Source organism: Globicephala melas, chromosome 13 (assembly GCF_963455315.2).
Source record: "Globicephala melas chromosome 13, mGloMel1.2, whole genome shotgun sequence".
In the NCBI taxonomy this organism is placed as follows: domain Eukaryota; kingdom Metazoa; phylum Chordata; class Mammalia; order Artiodactyla; family Delphinidae; genus Globicephala; species Globicephala melas.
This window is the reverse complement of record NC_083326.1, coordinates 9556708-9569897: the sequence shown is the minus strand read 5'-3', so window position 1 is coordinate 9569897 and position 13190 is coordinate 9556708. Positions and strand designations below refer to the sequence as shown.

The window sequence follows — 13190 nt, the reverse complement described above, 5'->3', positions numbered from 1 at the left end:
AATGCAATGTGCAAAAAGCACACAAAAATTACCAAACATGCAGAAACTGGGAAAATACATTCCATACTGAGGAGGAAAATTAGTGACTAGAAACAGACTGAAGTAGTAGATGAAAACATGATTAAAGAGTTATTATACCTATACTCTCTATGTTGAAGAAGGTAAAGACTGAGCGCATTAACTAAAATATGGAATATTTAAAAGACTCAAACCATCCTCTAGAGATGAACACTGCCATGAGTAATAAAAATATAGTGGATGGGATAAGATTAAGATGAGATCAGCCATTTCAGGAAAACAAAATAGTGGCTTTAAGGATATAGTTATAGAAACTATCCAAAATGAAACATACAGGGTAAAAAGAATGAAAAAAAAATGAACAAAGAATCAATGAGATGTGATACAACCTAAAACACCACAACATATGTGTAATTGGAATCACCAATTGAGACTGGGAGAAAAAATAAACTATTTGAAGAAATAGTGGCCAAAATATTTTTCAAATTCAATGAACCCGATAAACCCACTGATGCAAGAATCTCAACAGACTCCAAGCAGAAGATAAATAAAACTACACAAAGACATAATAGTAAAACTGTGTAAAACTGGTGGCCAAGAAAAAAATCTTCAAAGCAGCCATAAAAAAGACAAATCATGTACAGAGGTACAAAGGTACGGATGACTGCAGTAGTCTTACTGGAAACAAGGCAATGCAGGGAATAGTGAAGTAACATCATTAAAAATGCTGAAAGAAAAACATTGTTTACCTAGAATTCCATTTCCAGTGCAAATGTATTTAAAAAGCAAAGGCACACTGAAAACTTCCTTAGATGTACAAAAATAAAAAATATAATCACCAGCATAATTCCATTACGAGAAATATTATGGAAGTGCTTCAGGAAGAAAACTACCAGTTGAAAATCCGGATTAACACAATTAAGATATAAAATACATCTTTTTTGGGCTTCCCTGGTGGCACAGTGGTTGAGAATCTGCCTGCTGATGCAGAGGACATGGGTTCGTGTCCCGGTCCGGGAAGATCTCACATGCCGCGGAGTGGATAGGCCCGTGAGCCATGGCCACTGAGCCTGCGCGTCCGGAGCCTGTGCTCCGCAACGGGAGAGGCCAAAGCAGTGAGAGGCCGGCGTACCGCAAAAAAACAAAACAAAACAAAACATCTTTTTCTTATTTTTTTAACCACTAAGGGATACCTCACTGTTTAAAGAAAAAGTAATAGCAATGTACTGTGAAGTGGTATAAGGTCAGTAGAGATAAGTTAAAGATCCGTACTATAAATTCTAAAGCAATCACTAAAACAGCGAAATAGCTAAAGCTAATGAGTCCATAAAGGATATATGATAAATGATTTAAAATACTTAATTCCCAAAAATGGCAAGAAAAAGAAGACAGAAGACAACAAATGCAATAAATAAAACACAAATAGCAAAACAGTAGATATAAACCCAACCACATCAATGTGGTTAAATGTAAATGGCCCAAACACCTCAATTAAATGTCAGAGATTGTCATACTGGATAAGCAAACCAGCAAAACAAGACCCAGCTATTGGGATGGCCAAAAAGTTCATTTGGACTTTTCTGTGAGATGTTATGGAAAACCCCAAACGAACCTTTTGGCCAACCCAATATGTTGCTGCCAACAAGAAACCCACTTTGAAGACACAAATAGTTTGACAGTAAAATAGTAATGGAAAAATATATACCTTGCTAACACACAAACAAAAAATAGGCTGGAGTTGTTATATTAATAGACACAAAGTATATTTCAGAGAAAAGAATATTACCACTGATAAAGAGGTATAGCTCATAAAGGATAAAGTGGTTAATTTATCAAAAGTATGTAACCATCCTAAGGAACCGTGTGCCTGATAAAAGAGCTTCAAATTGCATGGGGCAGAAAATGACTTAACTAAAGGAAGAAATACTAATCCACAAGTATAAGTGCTTAATCATACAATATATCCAGACATCTGTTTCTCTATCTTTTCTCCCCAAGTCAGCCCTGAATCTGGCTCACAAGGTAACAACTCTCAGACCTCCATGATTAAACTCTGGGAGTCATACCTGAATCTATAACTTGTGTTTGATCAGAAATTTTAGGACTGTGTCCTATCTCACTAGATCATATTATTCTGCTGTTGAATTGAAGAGATTTAACTTTGCCAGAATACCTTGTTTTTCCCTATAGGAACTGGAACTTCCCTGAAGTAATGTCTCCTAGTGCAAGTCTTGATCAGGCTCAAAACTGATGCCAGTCTCCTTTCTCCAAGCTAAAGCAATCGATTTTTGCTGTTTATCACAATATTTATCTGAGTGTGTTAACGTAACTCAACTTCATTAAAAAATTATCTTAAACTTTTCCTGTTTACTTTAGTTCTTTTGCTGTTTTTCCTCATTTAAAAAATTGGGATGATACTTGACACTAAAATAATGGAGAAGATGAAGGAATAGACTGGTACCTGTAAAGTCCTTGGAAGAAATGCATAGTAGTTGTCTGTAAACACTAGATGACATTATATACAATATATATAATATGTAATTATATATATATATATATATATATATATAATTTTTACTCCATTGAGAAGATATTTCCTTCTCTTGTTCCATAATACTATTCATCTATTGTAATAGATTCCAAATAGTCTTAGAAAACGCACTGGGTATAAGACAATGTATCTGCTTTGGATTTCAGGGAGTAAAAAGTGAGAAAAGAGTTACAAATAGAATGGTACATATTATTAATGAATCACCCTGAGGCTGGCCTTAAACACTGCTGAAGAATGCCTGTAGGTTTAGAAGATGCTAACCTCAAAAAAAAAAAAATCATAAAAAAATCAAATCCATTCTTCCTGATACATTCAGAGTAATGATCTCATAAAATGACCTTTTCTCTTCTGTCCTTACCCCTCTCTGGGCAACCAGTGCTCATGCTGAATGAATCAAACTCTCCCACTCAGGATCTTCTAATCAGCATTCTATTATAGCTGAAACCAGGAGTTTACATTTTTGTCTTTCACACTGAATTGAATGTCACTGTGTCGTTTACATTTTTGTTTCATATTAATTTTAGTAAATGAGTATGTCTTATAAAATTTCATGCATCTGATGAGTTATCTGAGTTTAAAATCCTGGAATCTTCAACTATTTAAAAAATTGTGTATGATATAATAGTCTACTTTTAGGTATAGAACACTATAACTTTCAAGGTTACAAAAACACACAGTTCAAAGCCTGTGGAACTACATTATTTATATTTGCTAAACTACTGATGTACAAAACTATAATAAGAACAATGCCTTATGTATGTGTGCATAAAAGTTTTTAACTTTTAAAAACTTGCAAATGGCTATACTTTTATTACCTCAATTGAATCTCATAAAAAGCTTGTAAGGTAGCATACTTTACTACTATACAGATGAGAAAACTGAGGTTTAGAGGGTCCCACGGTATGAGAATAAAAAGGTTACTGTGCCATATATAACCAATAATTCATTGCTAGAGATCAAACTTAAACCTTTGATAGATTTGATATCACTGGATTATAAACAAATTTAATCACAAATGGAACCCATTTTCTTAATTAAAAAAAATTACTAAACAGTCCCAAGCAAAATATTTCCAGTTAGTGTTATAAAAAAGTATTTTTGATAATATTTAGACAATGCATTTACCTAAAAAAAACTAAATCTTTTAATTAAGGCAAAACTTTAATATTTTTGCAATGATCATGATGCAAAATTTAGTATTTCTATCTCTTATGAAGACCAACTACTCTACCTGTGTTAACTCTTTTCAATGTCTGTTAACTCTTTATACCACATAATAGGGAATAAAAGGTACTCTTATTCTGCATTTCCACTGAAATACTACAAGGCTGGAGTTCAAATGACTTTTCCAAGATTAAACATTATGGCAGAGACAAAAGTATGCATCTGAACCTATATTCAGAATTATATTCAATTCCACCTTTATTTACTTTTTAGCATTCTTAGACTATATTTATTAACACAAATAAGTGAAGTAGTGCCAAATATAATTCAGATGATAAATACACTTCCTAGAAACCGAGTTTATTTTTATCAAGAGTGTTCACCATAGCACCTGTCCAAAAATATTTAAAAAGGGACTATGAGTTTCCAGTTCTGCTATGATGGTATGAGCACCCTTTAGCTCAACCATCCCACTGCTAACAGCTATAAACTCTAAACAAAATACCAAAAAAAAAAGAGAGAGGGAAAAACCTAAAAACCCAAACAACGTAATATCTGAGGGTGATATAAAAGTAAGCAGACTGTAAAATTAAGTAAGAACTTGGACAAATCATGAAAGAGAAAACAGGCAAATAAAACAAAAACAAAAAAAAGAGAGAGAGAACAAACAGAAAAGACAAATAAAATGATCAACCTAAATTCAACCATTCATATAATTACATTAAATTTTAATGGTCTAAAAACTCCAGTTAAAAAGCAGAAATTTTCAGTTCATAAAGTACCAACACCCAACTATATACTACCTACAAGAGAAAGACAAACGTTAAATACAAGACACAAATTGAAAGTAATGGATTGAAAAAGATATACCATGTGAACTGTAAGTAAAGGAAGGCTAGAGTTGCTATATTAATAACAGATAAAGTCATCTTGAAGACAAAGAATGTTATCAGAAATAAAGAGAGACATTTATAATGCTAAACGAGGTGATTTACCAAGAAGACATAACAATTATAAATCTATACTGGCTTAATAATAGACTCTCAAAATAAATGAAGCAAAAAATTTGACAGAATTAAAGGGGGACATAGATGATTCTATGTTTATAAAAGGTGATTCTGATACTCAATCTTAGCAATTCACAAACTACTGATCAAAAATTTTAGTAAAGGCATGGATGATCTGAAAAACACTATCAAAGACTTGATCTAACTGACATTTACAGAGCTCTATATCTACTAACTGCAGAATATTCATGATTTTCAAGTTCACATAGCACATTCAACAAAATTAACAGTATGTTGGTCCCTAAAACAAATCTCAAACATTTAAAAATAGTAAATCGGTGCAGCCACTATGGAGAACAGTATGGTGGCTCCTTAAAAAAACTAAAAATAGAATTACCATGTGATCCTGCAATCCCACTTCTGGGCATATATCCAGAAAAGACAAAAACTCTAATTTGGAAAGACACATGCACCGCAGTGTTCATAGAAGCTCTTTTTACAATAGCCAAGACATGGAAGCAACCTAAGTGCCCATTGACAGATGAATGGATAAAGAAGAGGTGGTATATATACACAATGGAATATTACTCAGCCATAAACAAGAATGAAATAATGCCATTTGCAGCAACATGGATGGAACTAGCGATTAACATATAACTGAAGTAAGTTAGACAAAGACAAATATCATAACACTTATATGTGAAATCCAAAAAATGATATAAATGAACTTATTTACAAAGCAGAAATAGACTCACAGACATAGAAAACAAATTTACGGTTACCAAAGGAAATAGCAGGGTGAGGGGAGATAAATTAGGAGTTTGGGATTAACATATACACATTACTATATATAAAGTAAATAAACAACAAGGGCCTACTGCATAGCACAGGGATATTCAATATCTAGGAATAACCTATAATGGAAAAGAATCTGAAAAAGAATCTCTCTCTCTATATATATATATATGGATAACTGAATCACTTTGCTCTACACCTGAAACTAACACATTTTAAATTGCCTATACTTCAATTAAAAATGGTTAAAAAATTTTAAATGTAAAAAATAGTGATATCAGAGTATATTTTCTATCATGATAAAAATATTAAAAATCAATAATAATAAGATAACTAGGCAAACCCAAAATTGTAAAATTAAGCAACACAATAAGTCATAGGGCAAAAAGAAATCAAGGAAAAATTAGAAAATATTTTAAACTAAATGATAATGAATATCCAACATATAAAAATTTGTGGAGGGCTTCCCTGGTGGTGCAGTGGTTGAGAGTCTGCCTGCCGATGCAGGGGACGCGGGTTCGTGCCCCGGTCCGGGAGGATCCCACATGCCGCAGAGCGGCTGGGCCCGTGAGCCATGGCCACTGAGCCTACGCGTCCGGAGCCTGTGCTCCACAACGGGAGAGGCCAAAACACTGAGACGCCCGCGTACCGCAAAAAAAATAAAAAGTAAAAAAATTTGTGGAATGCAAGGAAAGTGGTGCAGCGATAGCTTAAAATGCCTACATTATGAGGTTCTACCTTAAGAAATTACAAATAGAAGTGCAAATTATGACTTCAGTATAAGAAAGAAAATAGTCAAGAGCAAATATGAAAGAAAAAAAGATAGATAGTAGAAACAATCATTAGTGTTAAAAGCTCTTTCTTTGACCAGATCAACAAAATTGATAAACCCCTACCTAGACTGATTACAAAAAGGAAAGAGAACATAAATCATTAATATCAGAAATGTAAAAGCAGTTATCACCACAGATAACCACAAACAGTAAGAGAATATCATGAACGAACTATGCCAACAAATGTGACAAAATAAAATAGACAGATTTCATGAAAAAATTAACTTGCCAAAATCAATACAAGAAAAAATTAAAAATATGAAAATACCTGTATATGTTAAAGAAATTTAATTCATTTCAAAAGCCTTCCTGAATGGAAATCTCAGATACACATGGTTTTGTTAGTGAATTCTATCAAATACTCAAGAAATAAAAAATATCAATTTTACACAAACTTTTTCAGTTATAGAGAAAGCAAATTGTTCAAATAATTTTATGAGGCTGGTATAAGCTTAGTTTTAAAAAAGAACTAGAAAAAGTCGCTAAATAAATAGAAATTTATCGACAAATGTACTTATGAATATATGCAAAAAATCCTTAATAACTAATTAAATCCTGCAATATAAGAATGGGTATTTACCCTTCAAAAATCAATCAATATAATTAATGATATTAAAAAAAATGAAAAGAGGGAAAATATATGACCATTTCATGAGACAGAAAATTATTTTACAAAAATTCAACAAATAAGCATGATAACATTCCCATAAAACTAGGAATAGTAGAAAACTACCTCAATGTGATAACAGACACCTATGAAGAACCTACAACTAACTAACGTCCTTGCTGGGCTGTACCCCGCGGGCCTACAAGCCCTGCATCTGCATAGCGCCAAGACCGAAGAAAGAGCCCAGAGTCAGCAACAGAGACACCAATGAACAAGGGAGCTTACACTTCTGAAGCAAGGTCCTGGAGTGACAGCCACCCATGTTCGGGCAGATGGCAGGCAGGACATAGCGGCAGTCTTCGCTTCCGGGAGTGAAGTGGAGATTACCAGTTATAGGGGAATTGACCTCAGGTGAGTTCATTAGCTACCAGGGAAACCAGTAGAGGGGCACGCCTCTCACGGCCCCTTTGATAAGAACAATCACCAGCTGGGGCCTGGGGCAAGTGCATAGGAAGGTCAGTCTTGGGTTTAGGGTTTAGGTGAAACAGGCACTGGTGGGGCTGGGGATTGACAGAGAGCAAGAGAACAGCCATCTTGAGTGGCCTGACCATAGAGTCCTATTTTATGTTTCCCCTAAGATTAGGAACAAAGTAAAGATGCCTGCTTTCACTATTTCTATTCAACATTTTACTGAAGATCTTCATCTTTGCAAGAAAGAAAGAGAAAGAAATAAAACGCAGGAAGATCAGAAAATAAGTATAAAACTGTTCCCATTTTCATATAATATGCTCATTTAAATGGAAAATCTCAGAGCATCTATAAAAATACTAGTAGAACAAATAGTTGAATTTAACAGGTCTTAGGATACCAAGGTTAACATTAAAAAATCAGTTTGTTTGCAGCAAACAGCTGGGAAATAAATTTAAAGAATAATTCATATATATATGTTTTAGGACTTACTCTAACAAAAATATTCAAAAACTCAAGACCTTTACATTGAAAACTATAAAATATTGCTGAGAGAAATTAAACAAGAAATTCAAAAATACACAGTATATTGTTTGAGAATTAACTTAATAAAGCTCTTTTCAAAACTCAACAACTTGTACACTTTATATATGCACAGTTCATTATCTATAAAAATATCTCCACAAAGATGAAAAGATAAAGTGATTGATGGATAGATTGATCAATAGACTGGCAGACAGTAAATATTAAGTTTTTTTAAAAAAGGGACCTGATTTCAAATTAATTTTGCTAAACATTGCTAGAATTCAGATATTGTGCATCTACACCATGTGTATACACCAAACTTGGCATTAGGACTTTTGAATAAAAAGGAGGAAGATTTCAAAAGATTAATTATAAACATCTAATAGTACAAACATTGGTTAATGAAACTCTATGCTGCACTAGGTAAGCTTTGTTTTGTTTTGTTTTAAATCAGGCAATATTTGATACTGTTCAAAATGGTGGTGTATTTCTAGTCCTGATGCAGGTCACAGTACCTGCTGTCTAAATAGTGAGTTACTATGCTGACAAACAAAATGCTATTTGGAACTTCTCATCTCTCACCAAAGAAAAGAGGAGGTTTACTGGTCAGTTACAAACCACGTAGCTTTTTATAGTCTAAAATACAATCGTGATACTTGAAGTTATGGCTGACCCTATGCTTAAAAGTATTACAACTTTCCTTAATTCATTTTTAATTCTATAACTGTCATACTGTTCTTAAATTGTGGAGATTTGCAGAAGGTGCTTCTCTTATTAGTGTTTGAAGAAATTATAGAGAGAATGGGTCAGTGCAATTTTCCTCTTGCAGTGACAAAACCTTTTCTTGCTACTGCATTTTAGCTATTCAAATTCAAATCAGGCTTCTCATCACAAATGCTCAGTTTCTGAGAGATACTGCAAATAAGCAGCAATTCAATCAGGTTGCCTTTTCACTGAGAAGGTCACTGTACTTCACTTCAAATAATATCGTGTTAAATCAACAGGTAGAATCAACTTGCTTTTTGCATTATGACAATTGTTTAACTTATTGGCACGCTATATATGACATATATTCATTTTATTTCCCTCTGCTAATGATATAATCTCTTATTGCACTATGGAAAATCCAGTGTAAAATGAATATGAAAATTTTGCACATGTTAACCCTCTCTGAATAAACAAAGTTTCAATGAATTCAGAAACATCACAATAGAAGTATTGTATTCAGTAAAAGGAGGTTAAATACTGTAAGAGAAGTTGGATGGGGAGGGATCAGGAATATATGTAGAGAGGAGTTTGATTGCTCCAAGTTACTGTCTTGGTTGAAAATTCCTTTTTTAAAATCTTGTTCTACAGTCATAATGAGATATCCATCAAGCTTTATCTATAAATACTAAGGGGGGGGGGAAGGTAATGTGACTAGATAATTCACGGTTAAAGAAAAATTGACAGAATATCTTTCTAGGGAAAGAAAAAATTTGCTGACTTTCTTTCTGTAAGAATTATTAAGATTAGAAGTTTCCATTGACAGAGGAAAAAGAAAAATGTTCCAATGCACTTTTTCTATCCTTATGACACGCAGGCAGGGTACATACCAGGACACACACTATGGTGTATCTGTCTAGATAAAATTCCCCAATTCAAAATCCAGACAGGGAAAATGTATGTGTGTATATAGGAGGGTGGGTGAGAGAGTTATGAATTAATATATGTTACAAATTGAAATAAACTTCCAAAGAACAATTTTCCAAGAAAGAAAATAATTTCAAATAAATCATTTGTTTTCTTTAAGAGAAGAAAAATCACAGCTACTCACCTAACCTCTCAATGGAATAATATCGCTGTTTACTGTCCACACGTACTGTCTCGGCATAAGGGCTCCCAACGCCATAACCGATGATGTAACCTCGCACCACAATATTTGGGTTCAAGGGAGGAGTCCAACTCATGATGATGCAGTTGGTCTGGGGCCTCACATGAAGAGAGCTTGGCTGGTCAGGGACTTGAGACTCTAGAATTCAAAACGAGGACAACACCATGTTTCATAATAGAACACAGAGCATGGTAAAAGGTCCCATTTAAACAAGACTTAATATCATGTTCCACAGACCCTCAAATGACGCACCACTTACTGCCCGAGTTCCTCCTTCTATTAGTTTATGATATGATTTCTATGTTTGATTTGACTTTCTCAGGATTTCTTAAACGCAAGAGGATACTGAATTCCCTCCAGAGGCGCTGTAGCATCATACATCTTTTCTCCTAACAGACTTTTTTCCTTGGGATTCTTTTTTTCTCATATATTTCTTCTTAGGTATCATTAATAAGGGGTGAAATCAACACAGATATAAGAATAATAGAAAGGGAAATGCAATATCAAAAACTGTCTTGCCCAAGGATTATTTACTCTGATTTAACTAGAGAAGAAAATGAATGTAGCAGTCCTTTCTTAAGAAATTGTCAGGATAAAAAATTTAGGGCCATGATTTGCTCAGCCTGAATAGGATGGTACTTGACCCATGGTTTATTGCATGTGCGAAAAGTGTATTTATTATTAAAGGAAAGGAGAGAGTGGCCCGGATTAAAGCCGCACAGACTTTGGAGTGTGAAGATTGGCTTTAATACCAGGCTCTGTCATTTACTGGTTGTGTGTTCTCATCAAATTATTTATCTTCTCTGAGTTTACCTATTAATTAAACTGGCATTCCAAATACTGATTGACACAAAGCTTGAGCTCTGGAAGTAATCAAGAGAAGCATTCAAATTTTTACTGGATTCTCACTAGATGTGAAACTTTAAAACCTTATTTATCCTCCCTAAGCCTCAGTTTCCTCATGTGCAGAATGAGGATAAGGATAGTAATGGTCTCATTTCGTGGTGAGGAGATTTAATAAAATTATGCACCAAAACACTCCAATTATGAGTAGCACCAACTGGCAGCAGCTCCCAGAAAGAAAATGCACTCGCTACCCTGATATAATTTTTTTTAAAGAGACTGTGTTGAAAATTAATAAATTGGCCTTCTGATTTTTACATCACCATTCTTCCCTATGATCCTATCCCTAAAGAAATGAGGTATTTTCTGGACACTGATCATAATTCTATTAATAAATATTAGTAGAGTGCCTACTAGGTTTGAGGTATAAGGCTAGGTACCCATGACAATCACGTTACAGGAGAGAGTAAATACGGCAGACCTAAAACCTGTACTCTTGTTGTTTATAGTTTAATGGAAAAGACAGAAAAGTAAAAAGGCAGTTACAATATACTATGATATGTATATATATTTTTTCGTTTGTTTGTTTGTTTGTTTTTTTGCGGTATGCAGGCCTCTCACTGTTGTGGCCTCTCCTGTTGCGAAGCACTGGCTCCGGACGCACAGGCTCAGCGGCCATGGCTCACGGGCCCAGCCGCTCCGCGGCATGTGGGATCTTCCCGGACAGGGGCACGAACCCGTGTGCCCTGCATCGGCAGGCGGACTCTCAACCACTGCGCCACCAGGGAAGCCCTATGATATATATTTTGATAGGTTTCATACAGGCACATGTAGCCTATTCTTTGAAAATCAAAGTAGTATTCTAGGAAGAAATTTAAGAAAGAATATACCCATGTAAACTTTAATAGTCCGTTACGTGCTTTGCACAGTTCTTGGCAATTGATAAGTACTCAAAAATATTAGTGATTTAAACTGTATTCAAACTATTTGTGTTCATTATCTCTTTAATACTGAAAATCTCTGAAGGTAATACATGTCAAATTATGTAGGAGAGTTTGATGACTAAAGGTAATATTAAATTTTATTTTTCTCCTTGATGTAATGGCAAAAGATGATGTAATCTTCACCACCTTTATCCATCTTCAACACGCACACTTCTAGCTTAAGTGGTATATGGAAGCATGTTTTTTATTGAAGCTTTTAAACTAGGTACCATACTAACAGCTTTTCAAAAGATGCTACATTCTAAAGGTGCTACGTCAACAACATTTTCTAAAGATGCTCTTTTTTTTTCCTTGAAGATACCCATTTGTGAACAAAAGGGACAAGCTATTGTTTGCCCTGAAGATGCCGGAGATATAATATGCAAAGGTGTAAAAAATCATCTCAAAATGTATATATAAATCTTAACAACAGAACACAATGTTTGTAAAGAACTTCCTACTATAAACCCAATGTAAAAGTAATAAAAAGATGAAAGGGATGGATTAATACTTTTCAACCCTATTGCCATGGAGGCTCTCCAGTGTCCTTGAAATGTAATGGGCTCTCCAATGAATTCTATCTGGCATATTTGATGTTTTTGAAATAATTATTGAAATAGGATAATCTGCCTAATCTTATTTTTAGAAAAGGAACTAAATGTGATTCAGATTTTCTGCATTTATGACCTTTTCAAAATAATATGAAAGCCTAATGATTTGAATGACAATATTCAACATCTTTTAGAATAAAAAGAAAAAAAAATTCAGAATAACTATTTCTCCATTTTTCTGCAAACCACAGAGTATCCCCCTGCAAGTTAGTTAAATTAATAACCATAAAATTACATCTATAAGAGCTTTAAGGGTACCATGGTAATGAATGCACGAACTGATTCTTGAAGAAGAGGGGCTGTCGGTACACAAGACTCATCTTTATTCTTCACTACATAAAAGGAGTTTCAATCCTAGATGCAAACATCAAACTACTTTTTAACGTGATAAAAAAATAAGGGTGTTGATACATAAGAGTATATGCTGCCTCCCATCTAAACATTTAATGGGTTCTTACAACCCAGTTAAGATAATTGGGCCAGGGACTTCCGTGGTGGTGTAGTGGTTAAGAATCCACCTGCTAATGCGGGCGACGTGGGTTCTAGCCCTGATCCGGGAAGATCCCACATGCTGCGGAGCAACTAAGCCCATGTGCCACAACTACTGAGCCTGTGCTCTAGAGCCTGTGCACCACAACGCCTGAGTCTGCACTCTAGAGCCTGCAAGCCACAACTACTGAGCCTGCATGACACAACTACTGAAGCCTGTGTGCCTAGAGCCCTTGCTCCACAACAAGAGAAGCCTGTGCACCGCAATGAAAAGTAGCCCCCGCTCGCTGCAACTAGAGAAAGCCTGCGCCCAGCAATGAAGACCCAACGCAGACAAAAATAAATTAAAAAAAAAAAAAAAAGATCATTGGGCCAGACGGAATGGTGCCTGTCAAGTATCAGACTTAAGTCATTCAAAATATA

General features: G+C 34.6%; 1 protein-coding gene across 1 annotated transcript in view; it reads right to left on the bottom strand.

Moving 5' to 3' along the window:
- DCC (DCC netrin 1 receptor) overlaps positions 1-13190 on the bottom strand; it is a 1168069-nt gene that overhangs the window by 185868 nt on the left and 969011 nt on the right. The window contains exon 15 of the mRNA XM_060310806.1: positions 9785-9979. Within this exon, the coding sequence (XP_060166789.1) occupies positions 9785-9979 (195 nt within the window). The remainder of the gene's footprint in view (positions 1-9784; positions 9980-13190) is intronic.